The sequence below is a fragment of the Panthera onca genome, chromosome A3 (genome assembly GCF_046562875.1).
Source record: "Panthera onca isolate mPanOnc1 chromosome A3, mPanOnc1 haplotype 2, whole genome shotgun sequence".
Lineage (NCBI taxonomy): Eukaryota > Metazoa > Chordata > Mammalia > Carnivora > Felidae > Panthera > Panthera onca.
In genome coordinates, this window is record NC_138341.1 from 129,008,633 (window position 1) to 129,027,103 (window position 18,471).

The 18,471-nt window shown below is 53.0% G+C and overlaps 1 protein-coding gene across 1 annotated transcript in view; it reads right to left on the reverse strand.

Moving 5' to 3' along the window:
- RIPOR3 (RIPOR family member 3) overlaps positions 1-9,878 on the reverse strand; it is a 73,803-nt gene extending 63,925 nt beyond the window's left edge. The window contains exon 1 of the mRNA XM_078443953.2: positions 9,772-9,878. Coding sequence (XP_078300079.2) covers positions 9,772-9,774 — 3 coding nt within the window. The 5' untranslated portion in view covers positions 9,775-9,878. The remainder of the gene's footprint in view (positions 1-9,771) is intronic.
- Between the last annotated feature and the right edge of the window lie 8,593 nt (positions 9,879-18,471).

An 18,471-nucleotide genomic window follows, 5' to 3' on the forward strand; every position in this document is an offset into this window, starting at 1 on the left:
ACATCTGTAAGACGGTGTCATCAGAACCCCGGTTTTTGAGAGAAAACTCCGTTCGGAGGGAATACGACTTGCCCAAGTCCACACGGTTAGTCTGGACTCCCTTTCTACCCTGCTTCCAAATGAGTCATTACTGCCTGCAGGCGCCCACAGCCCAGTGCAGTGATGAGACCCACCCATAATGAGACATTCCTAACACAAGCTTGTACTTCTCATGTCTGACATAGTGTCAGACACTTCATAGTGCTATGTCACTAAGACCTCCCAAGACCTTCCTGAGAAGTTGTTACCGTTATTATTATTATTATCCTGCTTAAACAGATGAGGACACACAAGTCCAGGGGGTTGTGTGGGTGGGAGTGCTAGAAAGTTAGGACCAAATCCAGCCTTCTTCCGCAGCTCAGATTCTCAGTCACTACTCATTTTTGCCTCCCTCAAGGGAGCTGGATACCGTTGGTGCTCAATCAGTACAGAGACAGACAAGGGTGTTGGAATCCAGATCCCGGCAGGCTTCCTGGAGGAAGAGGATTGCAGAGGATGGGCAGAACCTGCATGGCACAGATTTCCTGTCTCCAGACCACCTCAGGGCATCTGTCAGGAACCTGGGAGCTGGATGGCCCAGCCGCAACCTTCTGAAACTCACTTCGTGGCGCCTCACTCCCCTGAGGGACTCCAGAGGAATCTGTCCCACCTAACCCCGCCTCCCACAGGCCTGTCTGCATGCCAGGCCAGGGCTGGCCCTTCACCCACAGACCTCTCATTCTGCAGGCCCCAGCAAGGAAAATCAGAGCCAAGGTTATCGTGGGGGTCACATACCTTAGGGGAGGGGTGGGTGTACAGAGCCACAAGTTATTCAACGCAGCATTATTTGCGATCACAAAAGATTGGAACCAGTCTCACGTCCATCAGCAGGGGACTAGGTTAAGATACTTTGGTGTGATCACCTACGACTCAGGTGTCCACGGGGGAAGAGCGGGAGGCTTGTGAGTAAATACTAAAAGCTGACATTTATGAGGGACTTGACCCTCTCCCGAGTGCGTTAACTCATTTGACCCTACGTCAGTCTCAGGAGGAGAGACCGTTATCACTTTAAAGTGAGGAAACCGAGGCACCAAGAGGTCGAGTCCCCTGCCCACCGCTCACGGCTCTGAGCAACACAGCTGGGCTTGGTGCAGGCAGTGCGTGTCAGAGCCCCGCTCAGCAGCACCCTGCCGCGTGGCCTCCTGGCTCCTCTGTCCCAGGGGCCCCTCTGCCGGGAACTCCCCGGAACCTGGGAGAGGAGAGAACCACACAGGTGACCTTCAGCACCTCCCGGCCCACGCTGGCCTGGGGGAGCAGGTGTAACCAGAGGAGCCTGACTGAAGCCTCCCTCGTCTGCAACAGATTGTGATAACTCGGACGCGGTGGTAGCCAGCTTCTCTCCACAGTCAATTATGGCCAGCGGGGGCCCACTGGTTATTTTTATAGCCTTTCCTGGAGTCATGACAAGGAAAACTAAACGAGCCACAGGACCCCTTTCATCACTAACAGCCGGGTTTCACAGTTGGGGGTGGAGGAAGGACAGAAAAAAATCACTTTTTTCCCCACTTTTGAGCTAATCAACAGAACTCAAGGCTGGGCGGCCAACGTGTTGGTGTTGAGAAAAGCTGTTCTCGAGCAGAACTAATTGGCAACAGGAATGGAATCTTTTCCCCCAAAAAAGTATAAACACGCTTGATCCCTGGGAATTACCCTTTGGAATAGGTATTCCAGACATGTTGTGTGCAACTGCACGGCCCTTCGGCTCACACAGGCGAGGCCAGAGGCGGCCTGCACTGCTCGTGGCTCAGCCTGGTCAGCCTTGTGCTCAACGGGATGGTCACAAAGGCCAGTGGGCCAAACCAGCCCAGCCCGGAGTGGACATTTGCTCTCCTGCTGCCCCGTACCCCTTCCTTCCTCCTAGAAACAGCAGTTGGCTGTGGGATACCTCATGCCCTGATTTGCAGACGCTGGTTTGGGTGGAATTCATCCCCTCTCTGCTCCGGGGCTGAGCCCTCGTAGGTGTAAGCCAGTGAACAGATTCCAGGAAATTTTTAGGAATAGGCACACACCCCAATAAGAAACAATAAGGTACAAAAAGGAATATTTAATGACGCTTCTAGAGAAGAGAGCTCTTGCCATTTTTAGAGGTGCAGAGAGGTCGAAGCAACCTACCCAGAGGCACACAGCATAGTAGAAGGGGATCCAGGATACGAACCCAGGTCTGTAGGATTGAGGATTTTTTTTTGACATTTGACTTCTAGGCTCTACCAAGAGGTGGCGTAACCTCGCGAGGAAGCCAGACAAGACGGATTCAGACCCATCTCTGCGGTTACCACCTGTGTGACTTCAGGCAAGTTACTTAACCTCTCCGCACCTCAGTTTCCATATCCGTGAAGTGGGGCCTAAAAGAGCACCTCTATCTGTGGGCTCTGAGGGTTGAATGGATTAACAGCAGTACATGTAGGGTATGAGCAACTGTACCTGTCACGGAGTGAGGATCTGTCCCCACCCGCGACACTCTGTTGCCCCCACACGGGAAGAGCCAGACCGACTAACGTAACGGCTAGAGAAGGGGAGGAAGGCGAGAGCAATGCTGTCCGGGCAAGCTCTGTGATCCCTGCTCCGCGTTTTCCCCCCTGTAGCACGGCTCTCGGGCTCGGCTCCTCTCCGGGAACAGCCACACCGCAAAGATGTGAGACATCACGAACCCGCAGCCCGGTCGAGGCTTTTGGATATTCTTAGACCCAGAGATGCACAGTCAGTGGCAGCGGGGCCCGTCCGCGGTGGTGGTGGTAAAGAGCGGGGGGAGGTGCCACCCGGTCGCGTGGCAAAAAGGAAGACGTCAGACAAATGCCCTGTGGTAGGGGGCTCGTGTGAGTTGGCACAGCCACGCCGGGAAATGGTTCAGGACGTTATTTCCCGTCTCCTGCACCCCAGCAGTCACGCTTCTGGGAATGCGCGTAAGACCCACGCCGGCGTGCACGGCCCGGGACAGGTGCAAGAACGTTCAAAGCAGCGCCTTTCAGTTTTGCAGACAGACAAGTGGGAAGCACCCCAAATGCCTGCGGACGGGGAACACAAGTGGCGACGTGCCGCGTCATAGCACGCAACAGTAGAAAAGAAAGAAACGAGCCGTGTGCCATCACGGGGATAAATTTTAGTGGCAGATGCTTTATGAAAACATAAGTGGCGCAAGACAACATATATCTTTTTATAACCTTTAAAATTAGTGAAAGTCAATGTATCATTTTTGTATAAACGCAGAAGCTGTATAATTTTTTTCTAAACAAGGGAAGTCGGGATGATGAAAACACTGCAAGGGGACAGTGCTGTCGGTTGTATGACACTGAGAGTGTGTTCGATGCCATTATAAACTTGAAAATGGTTAAAGTGGTAAATTTTATGTGTATTTTTGCACTAATTGAAAAAACCTTTTTAATGTTGATTTGAGAGACAGAGAGAGCATGCGCACGAGTGCGAGCAGGGGAGGGGCAGAGAGAGAGGGAGACAGAGGATCCAAAGCGGGCTCCAGGCTCTGAGCCGTCAGCACAGAGCCCAGTGTGGGGCTCAAATCCACAACGGTGAGATCGTGCCCTGAGCAAAACCAAGAGTCGGACGCTTAACCGACTGAGCCCCCCTGGGTGACCCGCCACAATTTTTTTTAAAAAACCATAGGAAGGTAAACACAAAATTTAAGCTCATACCTCCTACAGCGGGAAGGAGCATGTAAGCAGATGTAAATAGTTGTGAAAGTTCTAGTTCCTGGGCTGGATGGCGGCTATACAGGGGTTTTTTTGTTTTTTTTTTTTTAATGTTTATTTATCTCTGAGAGAGCAAGACAGAGCACAAGCAGGGGAGGGGCAGAGAGAGAGGGAGACACAGAATCCGAAGCAGGCTGCAGGCTCTGAGCTGTCAGCACAGAGCCCAACGCGGGGCTCAAACTCACAAGCTGTGAGATGATGACCTGAGCTGAAGTCGGACGCTCAACCGACCAAGCCACCCAGGCGCCCCAATATACAGGGGTTTTTATAAATAAATGTAGTGAGACTGCTTGATGGAAGGGGGTGGGACCGTTCCAGGGCCTCTCTCAGCATGTCTTGAGAAGGTTATGATTAACTCGCTTCTACCTGACGTCCGCTTTATAAGTCGAGGAGAGCTCTCGGGACCAGGGGTCTAACGGCTGCTGGACCAGTGAGCAAGGCCTTCAGCCATTCCCTCTGGTGTGAACCAGGCATGGGACTCTTTGGTCCCTGGTGGGTGGGGACACCGGTGGTGCATTTCGAGGGCATGTGTATGCCACATGCTTCCTCCTGCAGCGGATTCCTGCCCCCTCACTCGTTTGGAAGGCAGTGCTGGGCATGCTCCTCAGAGGGGGGCTCCCAGCCACACAGGGGCGGGGATGGTGGGTCCAGCTCAGGGGATAGCCCGGTGACAGCCCCCTGGCCACAACAGAATCCCATACTCTGCCTGATTCCCAGCGTGTCCGCACTCAGGTGTGGAGATGGTGTTGTTCACAGGGCCCTCCGTGCCCACCTGAGATAGATGAGAGGGGTGAGCACAGGGGCCACGTGAAGAGTCCAGAATGTGAGCTGGGGTTGGTCTGACAACACATCCAGTGATGTACAATTCAGCTGACTCTCACTGTTATGCAAATGAACGGCCACTTCATAAGTTGGCACAGGCTATTAGAATGTGGTATCCATAAATGAAATGTAGCGTGTGGCTGGAGATTCCTGGTGACCCTAATTCAGGGGTCTCCCAAAAAATCCGACTGCCTTGACACCCTTGGCAACATAGCAAGGCAGGTATTTCCACAAGTATTAATTGAGTGCCCACTGTGTGCCTTTATTGAGTGCCTACTTTAGAGTATAACACTGAACAAAATAGGCAAAAACAAAACAAAACACCTGTGCCCTCAGGAAATTCACATTCCAGTAGGGGACATTTAAGAAAAAAAATGATATAGTATGCTAGATGATGATAAGTGGTAAGGAGTGAGCCATATGGAGAACGAGTGTCCCAGGCAGAAGGGAAAGCAATGCAAAGGTCCTGAGGCAGGACTGTGCCTAGCACAACTGAGAACAGCAAATGTAGCAAGGAGGAGAGTGGGGGGGGGGGGGGGGTAAGTCACATCCTGCTGGGCCCTGTGGGCATGGTGAGGCCTCGGCCTTTTACTCTAGGTGAGGTGGGACCAGAACTGAGAGGCACAGGGTGTTCTGAGCAGAGGAGGGACGGGATCTGATTTCATTTTAACAGGACCCCACCGGCTGCAGGTAGAGAACAGACTGTCAGAGAAGCAAGAAAAGCAGAGACACCAATGGGGAGGTAACTACCACAGTCCAGAGACAAATGGCCTCTTGAACCAGGGTGAGGGCAGAGTGGGGACAGGAAGCGGTTAAAGGAAAAGCCAATAGAATTTCTTTTTTACTGAAAAGTGGAAACAGCTGGGTTCTACTTGTGTGTTTTGGGGTCAAGAAAGTTTGCGATGTGGTTATCAAAATGGATCCCTTCTTCCAGCTTCCTGGGGCTTCTGATACGCAGGCATTGAAAGGAATGTTTTAAGGACGCCTGGGTGGCTCAGTCGGTTAAGTGTCTGACTCTTGGTTTCGCGAAACTCACAATTCATGAGTTCGAGCCCCGCGTCGGGCTCTGTGCTGACATCGTACAGCCCGCTTGGGATTCTCTCCCTCCCTGTCTCTCTGCCCCTTCCTGCCTCTTTCTCAAAATAAATAAACTTTAGAAAATTTGAAAGGCATGCTTGAGGTCTCCATGAGCTAACATGGATGAACACTCGGGGTATATTGGCGGGTGAGAAAAGGAAGATACAAGATAGAATAGATAGAAAGATCCCATTTTTGAAAATTGAAATTACAAAAAAAAAGAAAGATGTGAAAATGGGTGAATGAATGGTCTGGAAGGATAGACACATGACTCTCCACTGTGGTTACCGGGAAGGGGGGCCACTGGGATTTAAGCTCAGGATCGACCTCCGGACCACACAAAATAAAATAAGTGTAAAACCCACTTTTAATTCTCTTTAAAATTGCAATGAGGGGCGCCTGGGTGGCTCAGTCGGTTGGGCGTCCGACTTCGGCTCAGGTCATGATCACGCGGTTCGTGAGTTCGAGCCCCGCGTCGGGCTCTGTGCTGACAGCTCAGAGCCTGGAACCTGCTTCGGATTCTGTGCCTCCCTCTCTCTCCGCCCCTCCCCCGCACTTGCTCACTCTCTTTTTCTCTCTCTCTCTCTCTAAAAAACAAATAAACATTAAAAAAAATTGCACCGAGCATGGCTCTGTTCTTGCCATCAGAGCTGTGCTTCCCTTAGCCCATGACCCCACCTGGGCCTCCTCCTTGGCCTCGACTGTAAGAGACGGAACTCTGGAATGAGAAATACTTTCCTCTCCTTGCTGGCTTGGGAGATCTGGAAAAGGCCCACCTGGCTCCCAGGGTTTCTAAAAATAGAAAGTTGTCTTAACTTTCCTATAGGTTTGGCTTAGCTGTTCCTTCTACTGATTCCAAGATGCTGTTTCTGTTAGAGAATCATGCTTTGCGCATGAAAATGAAGTGCGGTGGGGGCGAGCCCTTAAGCGGATGGAATTAACCCATGAGGGGTCGCCAGAAATGCCCCCACATGCGGAGCCAGTGAAGGCAGCGAGGAGCCCGGGGCCTTTGCCACTGCCCGTGTAGACGACACCTTCTACCCTACCCAGTCTCTGCATCCATTCCAGTGCTCAGAGGGGAGGAGAGGAGTTGGACTGTTGGTGTGTTCTAGGCAAGAGGAGGAAGCTGAAGCATTTGTGTCCTGGCTTCGAGTCTGGAGTCTTAACTCTCATGGAGTGAGGGCTGAGGATGGCCCAGGACAGGATTTCTGAGACCCTGAGCACAAGCATATGTGCTGCGGGGCCATTGGTGTGCTGGTCAAGTTAACACCCAGCCTCCAGGGGAGATCGAGTGTGCTTGCGCGTGTGTGTGTGTGCGTGTGTGCACCTAGATACCCACATACACACTTAGGTTTATTACAGATTGTACTGAAGTAAAGGATGAGTCGCACACAGTTTACAAATACAGATAAGATGTGTGGGCTTCATACGCTCAACTGATTCACCCAGGGTGGTTTTGTTGATTTTTGCCCCCAACTCTTGTACCTGTAATCAGCCCGTGGTCACAGCTGATGAGTGAGGGCAATTCTGGAAATTACGTCTGGAAAAACACCAGTTACAACTGATGAGTGAGGAAAGCTGGTTGGGATCTTCCATCCCCTTAAGGAATAAGACCAAACTGATACAACGAAGCGTATCGGAGTTGCTTCATCTGTCAGCAAAGGGAGCAAGTGCCTTCGTTTTTCTTCACAAGAAACGGCCGCGGAGGTGCCACTTTTATGCCTAATCTGCGTCATTAATGTTTCCTGTCTCCTTTCTCAAATCTAGACAGTGAACAGATCGAGCCCTGAGTTGTACTGTTACCAGTTCCCGTGGCGTAACGACTCCCGCCGTGGCCGATTTCAGGCTGCCGACTAGAAGTCACTCCGCCCGGCCTTGGGGACAGACATGCAGCGGCAGACAGGTACGGCGGGAACATTCCTAACAGCGACGCGTCCTTTCAGAAACGGAAAGCGATGGGCTTTGATTACTTCCTCCCTTTGCAGCATCATTTATTTGGTTACAAGCTCATGAAATTTAATTTTTAATAATGGCTCTGTTTGGCGAGTTCACCAGGTTTCTGAAAATCTGACACTTGGCTTTCCAGAGCCGGTACAAGCTGGCTCCAACACACCGCCGTGTAGGGAGCACGTGGCAGAGAGTGTCCCGGGTTGGGGAGGAAGCTCTTCCCTCCGTCTCTGCCCAGAACCCAGAGCGGCTTGGGTACGGAAAGGGTAGGGGCTCTGGGAACCTCAGACGGACAGTGGCCTTGGGGGCAGAGGCAAGAGGAAGCCGGAGAGGACAAGCAGGGCAAGAGCCCAGTCGGTGGGCGTATGTGAGACACCACTCTGCAGCTCCCCAGAAAGATCTGGGGGGTCCTGGGGGCGGTGCTGAGTTTCCGCTGAGGGGTAGGTGACGGCTTCCCAGCCAGCACGCATCTGGGCTCAATCACTCCCCACAAAAGCAACCCGTTCGGCTCCCAAAGGCCTGTGACCGCTGACGTCAGTAACGAGGCACTTTGCGCCATCGGTCTCTTCTTCAGGCCCGCCTTTGTGCCAGCCTCCGGCGCCTTCCTGGTGGCAGGGCTCTGAGGGAGACCGTCCTCTCCTAGAAGCTTGTTGAGCACTTAAGTGCCCTCCAACCAGAGTCACAGAGTTTTAGAGTCACAAAGAGATTGCAGAGATTTCCTAAAATAATCCCCTCGTTTTGTAGATGAGGGAACACAGAGGCCCAGAGACGGGAGGTGACAGAGGCCCAGAGATGGGACGTGAGTTGCTCAGGGCTACAAGAAAAATCCAGGGCAGAAGTGGGTAGGGTGACCTATCGTCCCTGTGTGCCCGGCACCGAGGGGACTGCCGGGCCCCCACCCAGGTCTCAACTGGAGCCCAAGACAGAGGGCCTGAGCCAGTCGCTGAAAGGAAGGAGGCCTGAGCCAGAGGTGCTGCAAGATGGAATTTTCCAAGAGAAGAGAGGAGAGGAGGCCACATCGTGGTGCTGGGATCTCCAGCTCCGCCCGGAGGCCTGTTCCCCGTGGGATCTCCCACCTGCCGGCTGTGTCATTGTAACATGCGTCCCTCCGTGCCAGGGAGACGCTCTGGGACTTTCATCTGTGTCTTATCTCTGGCTGCCGCTGCCACAGCTGTGGGGATGTCTATGCAAATAGCCGCCGATAATATTAATATGTGATTCCCCCAGGGGAGGCGGTGGAAAGCTCTGTATGTGTTTCACAATTCTGTTCCATCCAGAGGAGGAGTGGGGGCCCAGAATGATTCGAAACAGATTTTTGGAAAGGCAGAATAAAATTGGAACAAAACCCAGTAGAGGCATGTGCCACTCTCCCCACGCCCAGCCCTCTCCACCCCTGCCTGATACTAACCCTCCTGTCCTGCCCCCAGGAGCCTCCCACGGCAGGGGAGCAGGGTGGCGGGCACTCTTCCTTCAAGCCGGGGGCCCCTGCCGATCCCAGGACGTGGGCCCCCACCCTGGGCGGGCATACCGTCCGGAGGTACAGCCTGCTCAGCCTGTGGCTTCCTCTGACTTCCCTGCCCCCCTCCTACAGGGAATGCTCCCCTTGACACCCCCTCCTCCTCCACCCCTGCTTCCTGGGGAGATCACAGAACCCTAGAACAGGAAACAGCCCACTGGAAGCAGAAAGTGCAAGTCAGAAAGACAGAGACCTCATTCCGATCTCTGCCGCTGACCAGCCGTGTGACCTTGGGCAAGTCACTTCACTTCTCTGAGCCTCTCTTTGCTCAGTGTACAACGAGGGCAATACTACCAGGCGCACCAGAGGCTCATGGCGATTCCTGGGCTGGAGCTTCGCAAATGCCAAGCACGGCGCCTGACACTGGCAGGTAACACCAGAGACACGGTCCTAGTGAAAGCCCCTTGAAGATCAGCTGTCGACCCACGCCGCGTCAGCGAGGAACACACGGAGGCCCGCCTCCGGGAAAGGGAGAGAACTTGCCCGAGGCCACACAGCGGCCCCTGCAATCCCATCCCGCCTCTTCCTCACAGCCTCCCTTCCCCGGTGGAGCACCAGGGCGGAGTGTGAGGGGGGCCGCCCTCCACACCTCACCTCCCTCTAGCGTCTGGTCCACACGCCAGCACTCACCATGGAGCAGGTACGGACTTTCAGGCCCGGTCACGCGTCCTCCTCCAGGCAGCCTGGCTTCCTCTGCCGCCCAGGCGAGTGTCGGCTGCCGGTTCCCATCCGGGGCTGGAGTCGAGCGAGGACCCGGGGAAGCCAGTCCAGACTGGCCACTCAGAAGGTCGCTTCCGAGGAGCCCTCTGTCCCCCAGCCTTCCTTGTGGTGCCGCAGGACGTGGGACGGCACGCCGCAGGGCTCCGATAGCACGGCCCGGCTCTTATCTGGCCCGTGTCAGGGTGCGGGCAGCCGGAGCCGGGGTTCCAGGAAGCCCGCCTGGGGCCCCCCCGGCCGGCCGCTCTCCCCGGATGCTGCCTGCTGCCGTGGATGTAGCCGATTGCCCGTCAGTGTCACTGAGCTCTGCCACGGAGGATTCCATGCTGGCCCCCAGCAGGCGGGGCCCCCACCCCTTCACGTCCCACCCCCCACTCCCATCTTGGCAAGGGGACGGGAAAAGGCAGCTAATTTCAAGTCCACACAGCACAGCGCTTGTGGTCGTGTCCTGAGCTCTCCACGATTAATCACGGAGCATCTGATTTCTGCTTTGCCTCAGAGGGGGGTGTGGGGACGCCTGGAAGTTTCTGTTTACTCCACTCTGCGCCGGGGCTGTGTGCTAATCACAAACAGACAGGGACGCAGCCTTGCCCTGCCTCCCCTGCCTCTGCCTCCTCTTCTTACCTTGCCACTTTCAAGTCCCCTCCTCGCTTTCTCTCCTTTTCCTCCTTTCTTCCCTCCTCCCCATGCGACCCCCTCTGTCTGTGGGATCTGACCCTGCACACGCCCCTTCCTGTGCTCCTCGTTTCCCGGGTGTCCCATTGTCCCCTCTGCACCTCCCACTTCTCCTAGGGTGCAAATTAGCTTGGCCCTTTCCCTTTATGTCTTTAGAGTTAGTGGCCCGCTTCTTTCACTCCCTTTTTTCCTTTTTTTTTTTTTTTCTCCAGCCTAATCTTTTCAGGGTTTGCCCCCACCCCTGCCGCCCCTGTTACATGTGTATATACGACTCCTACAGACTTGATGGTGTCCCGGTCAGGGGGTGGGGTCCAAACACGACAGACACACAGGCGGGTTCCTTTTGTCACCTTGGCACATCAGCTTTCGGACTCCGCTCGGAGAACGGACTCGGGAACAAAGCCCCCGTTGACCAGCCCTGCAGAGGAGCCTGGCCCTGCGGAACCATCCAGCCTGTAACACCTAGAGATGAATTTCTCTCTGCCTCCCCTTGGCTCCCTTCTACCCCCTGCAGCCGCTGCAGACGAGGAGCGAGGAGCCGGGAGTAAACAAACAGCTCCCAAAGAACAGGAACTGCCACCCCTCCCCACAAACACGCACACATACTCCGAAGAGTACTTTGGATTTGCCAAGACCTTTAAAAACCAGAAATAAGCAAACAGCCGCCACCCAGAACATAACTTAGGCCGGTGCCTACGGAGGCGTGCACGCAGAGGTTTGTTAAAAAAAAAAAAAAAAAAAAAAAAAAAAAAAAAAGTTTGTCATAGGAAACAATTGAAAATGGATTACTACAGAAACACATAGCAAGCCTGGAAAATCAGTCTTAGAGGATTTGAACCAAACTGGGTTGTGAAAAGGGACTCACGTATTACTTGTGTCCCAGGCAGCGTCCTCTTCCACACCCGTATGCGGAGAAGATTTCATCCAACCACGCGCCCCCTTGGACTAACTCAAAATTCTATAATGCGCCAGCCGAGAAATGAACAACAGTGCTGAGGAGCGAACCCAGCAATTCTGCAAACACTCAAGTGTGATCACCTCCAGTTCGATCGGGGACCCCTGAGCCAGCAGTGACTTACCTTAAGGGCAGAGGAGCTGAGTGAGTGTGGAGGGGGCTTAGGTCTCCTGGAAATGAGGACAGCAGATACGTATTCGAAAGGAAAGAACTCGAAAGTGTGGAACTTGGCTTCAGGAAACAACGTCACCGACTCCAACTCCTAAAACACGAAAACCATTTTGAAACACCTGACGGGGATGAATCCAGACCTTATGGAAAGAAAAGGCCGCTGAGCAGGCGGTTGTCAGTTTAAGACGGTCGCCTCCCCCATCACCAATGACACGCAGGGCCCCGTCTCGTGGACACGACAGGCAAGCGGACCTCATGTCCCATGCAGGGAGCACCTCTCATGCTGGTGGTGGGATTCTCGTCATGTGCCTGCTTGGCTGTGGGAACTCAGCAGAGTCACTGCAGAGAACACGAGTGAGACGTACTGCCCATCTCCGAGCCAGGGGCACCCAGCTCCCTGGTGTCACCCTCCGGTGCAGAAGGAAGCTCCAGGTTTGAGCCCCGCGGTCTCAGACGCGGCGTTTCCAGCTGTCAGAGTGAGTGGCATAGGGAGATCATGCCCGGGGCTGCCCAAGACGACGTTAGGAGACACACAGCCGGCAGGACACGATGCTGAACCCCATGGTGGGAAAGCCCTTTTACTCCTCTGGCAGTGTTCTTCCAACCCCATCTGGCCTATGAGAAAGTCTCAGCTTCGACCACCTCTCCAACATTTACTGATTTTCCTTTTTAACAGGGAAAGCAGGCCTCAGGCTCGGGTCATTCAGCAGCCAACAGCATCTAGCTAGAATGGTGTTCGGCCAGTGATAATGGAGGACGGACAAAATCCTAATAGGACGTGGAGTAGTGTTAATAATAACGTATTAATATTAGTTCATTAGTTGTGAACAGATGTACGACAGTCATGTAGAATGTCAGCGAGAAGGGAAACAATCAGAAGTTGGGTGCGGGGTAAGAGTTCTCTGTACTTTCTCTGCAACCTTTTCATAAATCTAATACTATCCTAAATTTTAAAGTTTATTTTTTTTTAAGTTTATTTAAATATTTTTAATGGGCTCAGATAAAAATAAGTTCATGCTGGGTTTTTTTAAATGTTTATTTATTGTTAGAAACAGAGCATGAGCAGGGGAGGGACAGAGAGAGGGAGACACAGAATCCGAAGCAGGGTCCAGGCTCTGAGCTGTCAGCACGGAGCCCGACGTGGGGCTCAAACCCACAAACCGTGAGATCATGACCTGAGCTGAAGTCAGATGCCTAACTGACTGAGCCACCCAGGAGCCTGCCCCCACCCCGACTCTGCCATGCTGTTTTTAAAAATGTACATACGGTGGGACGCCTGGGCGGCTCAGTCGGTTGAGTGTCCCAAGTCTTCATTTCGGCTCGGGTCATGATCTCACAGTTCCTGGGTCCGAGCCCTGCGTCAGGCTCTGTGGTGACAGTGGGGAGCCTGCTTAGGATTCTCTCTCTCTTTTTCTCTGGCTCCATCTGTCTCTCTCTCTCTCTCTCTCTCTCTCTCTCTCTGCCCCTCCCCCATTCATGCTTTCTCTCAAGATAAATAAATCAACTTGAAAAGGGGAAAAAGTAAGTAAACTTACAGAAAAGTCTCGGACCCACAGTCCCAGAATCTCCTCTACAGGCTCTGTGGGCACACGCCTTCCAGTTGGTACAGCATTTCCACTACCTTCCAACTCTTTCTCCATCGCTGTCCGTGCTCCCCTCAAGGTGTTTACCATCCCACTTTCAGGCTGAGTATTTCGGGGACAGAGACGAATAAGGAGGAAATGTTCTAGCAGGAGGCAGATGTGTAAATAGAACCCAGATGCCAAGTGCTAATTTCAGCCCAGGTAGTAAGTGCTGGGCGGGGCAGTGCCTTTGAGAAAGAAGGGGATGCCCCCCAGGAAGTGTGTCACCAGGGAAGGATGAGTAAACAGAGAGGTTACGTGATCTTTCCAGAGAACCTTCCTTCTCGGGCCCTCCGGGTAAAGCCAAAACGTGCACCGCAGAGCCTCCTAGCCCTCTCCTGCTTTGCCCCCGTGCCTGAATACACAGAATACACATCAGAGTTCTTAAGGTGCCAGCCCTGTCCTGCGGGTTCCCCCAGCTCCCTAGTCCTCTCTCCCCTTGGGCTTCTCTCATCGGCCCTCCTTGGCTGTCACCTAGTTAATACCTTAACCCTTTCCTTGCTGGCACCCGCCAAGAGGCACGGTCTCCCAGAGCTTTCTCTGAGCCCCCACTCTGGGTGCGGAGCCCCTCCCGGTGCTGTCCTTACTGCCTTATCATGGCAGAGCTATGGCAGCACGCAGGCCCTGGGGTCCAGTCGCGGCTCCTCCGTTCCCAGCTGTACACGTGGCCTTGGCCAAACCGCTCAACCTCCCCAGGCTTCTATTTCCTCATCTGTAAAATGGGAACAACCATACTGCCTCAGTGGGTTGTTCTAAGGATTAGCTGAAATAATACCTTCCTGCTTAACGTGCAGTCTAGGGACCAGCAGACTAGAGCGTCTTAGTAGGGTCCCACGTCCCACCCCAGACCTCCCAAACCAGATCCTGCATTTTCCCAGGGCCCCAAAGTGATTCACATGCATGTTAAACTTGGGAAGCATGAGACACTATGCGGAAAGTGTGTAGGTTGCCGGTCTCGTCATCCTTCTCCACCTGGCCCGTCCTGACCAGGACAGCCATTGTGCCGTTACATACTTAGTGCCCAGAGCGTCATAGGTGCTCAGTGACTTAGGGCTGAATTCAGCCATTTGTCCAGGTCTCAGGAAGAAGCCAGACTGGGGCCCAGGTGGTCTCACTCCTGTCTGAGCCCTTTTGGACTCATGACTGCCATCAATGCCCCGGCATCCTGCAAGTTAGCAGGGACAAAATCTGGGGTGGTGAAAGGGTCTCCCGCTCAGGAAGTGGGGATGTGAGCTTAACAGAAAGAACAAACCCCCAGACTCATCCTGCTTGGTGAAAGCCATCACTTTCCTGAGAGTGACGTCAGAATCCCCCTGCTCTGTCAGCCCTGTCAACCTTTAGCACCGATGAGAATGTCAGGTTCCTGGATTCTTCCTGGAGATAAATATCCAGATCCTTCATTCCCAGGCTTCTCCACACTCCTCTTCACTCCAGGCACCTCTGCTCCACTGTGACAAACTACCAGTTCATCAGATAGACGACGGCGGCGGCTCTGTTTGGCTGGGGAAACCTTTAGAATGACAGGGTCCTGCTCTGGCCTCGGCCGGGGCCATAAACCTCGGTTCAGCAGAGGAATGAATTCGCCCTGAAGACCGGAGCTTTATCAGCTGAGGGGATTAGCAAAGGCCGAGTCCTGACCTGAAAGAAAATCCCAGACACCCTGCACACTCCCTTTGGGACCCTCCAGAGTCAAATATTTTCAGAACCAACTCCAGTTAAGTAAATAGTGTTCTGCACGTGAGTGCCCACAGGGTTTCTCAGAGGACCTGACATTCTCCACTTGGTGACTGTCATTTCCTTACAAACATAACATTGAAAGCGATCTTTGCATTCCCAGAATGACTTCTCCAGCTGAGGAATTCTCTGAGTCTCCTTGAGTTCAGGGCTGTTGCTTTGTTTTGTGCTTTTACGACAACACCGCCTAAATGCATCCTGTACAATTTGATAAGAACCCCTTGCCCCCCCTCCCCGACCGTGCGTGTCTTTCTTTGCCACAAACTTCTAGTAAACTCTTCAAATATGCGCTGCCTAAATTGAACCCTGATGCTAGGAGCACTAATGGGGCACCCTCTTCAAAGCAAATCTCCACAACCCAACAGTTTACATGTTGCTGGAAACAATGGACTTAAGTGCACAATTTATTTGGGTTGGCTGGTTTCATGCTGGTTGGAATCTGCTTTGGGGGAAAAACAAACCCTGCATGTGTTTAGATTTATAATTTATACCGAAAGCACAAATACCTCGTAATAGGGCTAAAATGAGGCGCAGTTATGAGCAGGAGGCATGCACATGTTGGCTTTACTCTTTCGTGGACGTACTAAGATTATAAACGGCTTTTTCAGTTAAGCCTCCGCCTCCCCCACACCCCTCGAAAAAAGCCCATCCATGGCAGAAGGCTGACCTGTGTGCAAGGGCCCTGACCTGGTGCTGTCCAGCGGCTTGCACGGACCACCTCGCTCCACCCTTGCCACGGCCTCATCCTGGGCGTCATGATCCCCATGTCAGGGAGGAGGAAACTGGGGCATCGGAAGATGAAGTCACTTTCCCAAGGTCCCACAGCAAGTAATAGAGCCAAGGTTCACCCTCGAGGGGTCTTGCTCCGGAATCAGAGCTCTCAACCCGTAGGTAACTTTTGTAGTAAAATCCACGGAACCGCTAGCCGGGATGCTCCATTAACTCGACTTTTTGTTTCCGTTGAGTTGGAAGAGAAGGCAAGTGGCAAGAGAATAAAATGATATCAGGACCTAACCAAAGCAAAAATAAGGCCCCGCTCCCCAAATCAAACCACACAAAATCTGGAAAAGAATACGTTCAGCCTCGCCTCTACCTTCTGCACCTCCGTCTCCAGGGCCAGGGAAGGAGATGCCAAGTCCCAAGGGGAGACCCGGGGTCCCAGGGGACCTCCCTCAGTAAGAGAGCCGGCGCGGCCCTTCGGATTCCGGAGCCAGGAGCAAGAAGAGTGCGCGCCGGGGAGAGCGCCGTGGTGGGTCATGACAGCAAGGGCCCCCGGTGAGGATGCCTCCCTGGGTCCACTGCCCTTTGCAGGGCACTGATGCCACTCCGTCTAAAAGCCTGTGTCTCCACCCACTTGAGTCTGGGCGGCACCGTGACTTGCTTTGACAGAATGAGATGGAGGTCATGGTCCGCCAGCTTCGGAACCAGGCCTCCCCGCTGTGCTTTCTGCCTTTGCTTTCACTTGCTTGGAATTTCGAGACAACAGATAGCGAAGAGGCCTGGGCTAGCCTCCTGGAAGACAGCCGTCCGTGTGGAAGGGCATCACGGTACCTCCGCTGACAGACCATTGCTGGACGTGTGGGTGAGGCCGCCTCGGCCCCTCCAGGCCCAGTCGAGTTGTCAGATGACTGTAGCCCCACGAGTGAGCCCGGGAAGGCCAGCGGCCCAGCTGTCCAGACCGCCACCCCACGGAACAGGGAGAAACGACCACCTTACTTGTTGCTTTAAGCTACTAAGTTTCAGGATAGTTTGTTACATAGCAGCTAGAATGGAAATAATTGTTAACACAGTTGAAATGAAAGTTCTTTACTGAAACCACAGCTGTAAAGTGTATTCCCATGACCATGTCTCTAGCACAGCAGTTTCTGGAAGATTCGTGGAAGCGTGTGTCGTAACATGTCCTCAGCTCACTTCTGAGGACACTGGTAGCCCAGTGGTAATTTCGCTTCTGTCTGCATTTTAAATATTTGATCATTGTTTTCCATGTGAGAAAGGAACCCTCATTAGCACTGGCAACACAGATAAGTTTGGCACGGTGTTCTGAGAACTTTCAGGACAACAGAGGAAGTGGACGAGAACGCCATTAGACAGGAATTCGTTCAGGAAACATTTGAGTACCAGGCACTACGTTTGGGGCTGGGAACACAGAGATGAGAAGGTCACAAACCCAGACCTCGCGGGGTCCCTGTCTAGCGGGGGACACGGACTTTCACAAAAAGAAAATGTGAACGTATGGGCACAAATGGTGTCCGCTGCCGTGAAGAAATAGCATGGGGAGCCCAGAAAGAGAGCTCGCCTGGTGAGAGGAAGCCCAGAAGGTTTGCTGGGTTAGTGAGGTAATCCTGGAGCCCAACTTTGTTTTACATACAAACACAGAGTGGGGTTTGTTTGTTTTTTGTTTTTAGTTTATTTATTTATTTTGAAAGAGAGAGCAAGCTTGAGCAGGGGAGGGGAGAGAGAGAATCCCAAACAGGCCCCATGCTGTCAGCCCGGAGCCCGACGTGGGGCCCGAACCTGGGAACCACGAGATCATGACCTGAACCAAAGTCAAGAGCCGGATGTTCAACTGACTGAGCCACCCAGGCGCCCCAAACAAACTGTTTTTTACATGGTTTTTATGATACTGAATTTCCTGGGATGCTTTCACTGTGTAAATTGAGAGAAGACTGAACTTTGCTTTGCCTGGGAATTCACATTGGTCGCCCTTCTGCAGGAACAGCTCTGGCAACAGTTCAAACTCAGCATGCTTATGGCACGTGGCTGGCTAGCACCCCACACCTAGATCCACCTGTACCTGTAGCTGTCACCATCACAGTGTACCTACCTGTGAGCTCAAGTGCCTGGAGACTTCACCAGGACTTCCAGCCTTACGACAGAAATGATTTTGTTGTCCCTTACTTTCTACTCTCCTTTATTTTACAGTTTGAGAATTCCATGTACATGTTCTCCTGGTCCAGCTAGGTAGGTTATATTATTGAGAAATTGCATTTCAGGGGTGACAAAGAGGCACTGAGTCTGATAAGGTGGGAGCCACAGGCGTCTTCAAGACCTTCCTTCCGGAGGACAGGGAAGCAGGCCAGCATAAGAACTACGTTGGTAGTTGTGGGGTTAGCGCCCAGAGAGCCAGGGGCTGCATGATACAAGATGTGGCCGGAGGAGGAGGAGGTGGGGAATCGGGATCGTCAATACGGTGCTGGTGGGGATGTGAAATAGTGCAGTTGCCATGGACAACGGTCTGGCAGTTCCACAAAGGTTAAACCTAGAACGTCATCTGAACCAGCAACCCTGCTCCAAGGCGTATCCCCAAGAAAAAGGAACACGTGTGTTCACACAAACACTTGAACGCACATGTGCACAGCAGCATTATTCGTCATAGCCGAAAGCAGAGTGTCCATCAACTGGTGAATGGATGAACAAATGGGGTCTGTCCATACGGTGGAATATTACTCAGCCACG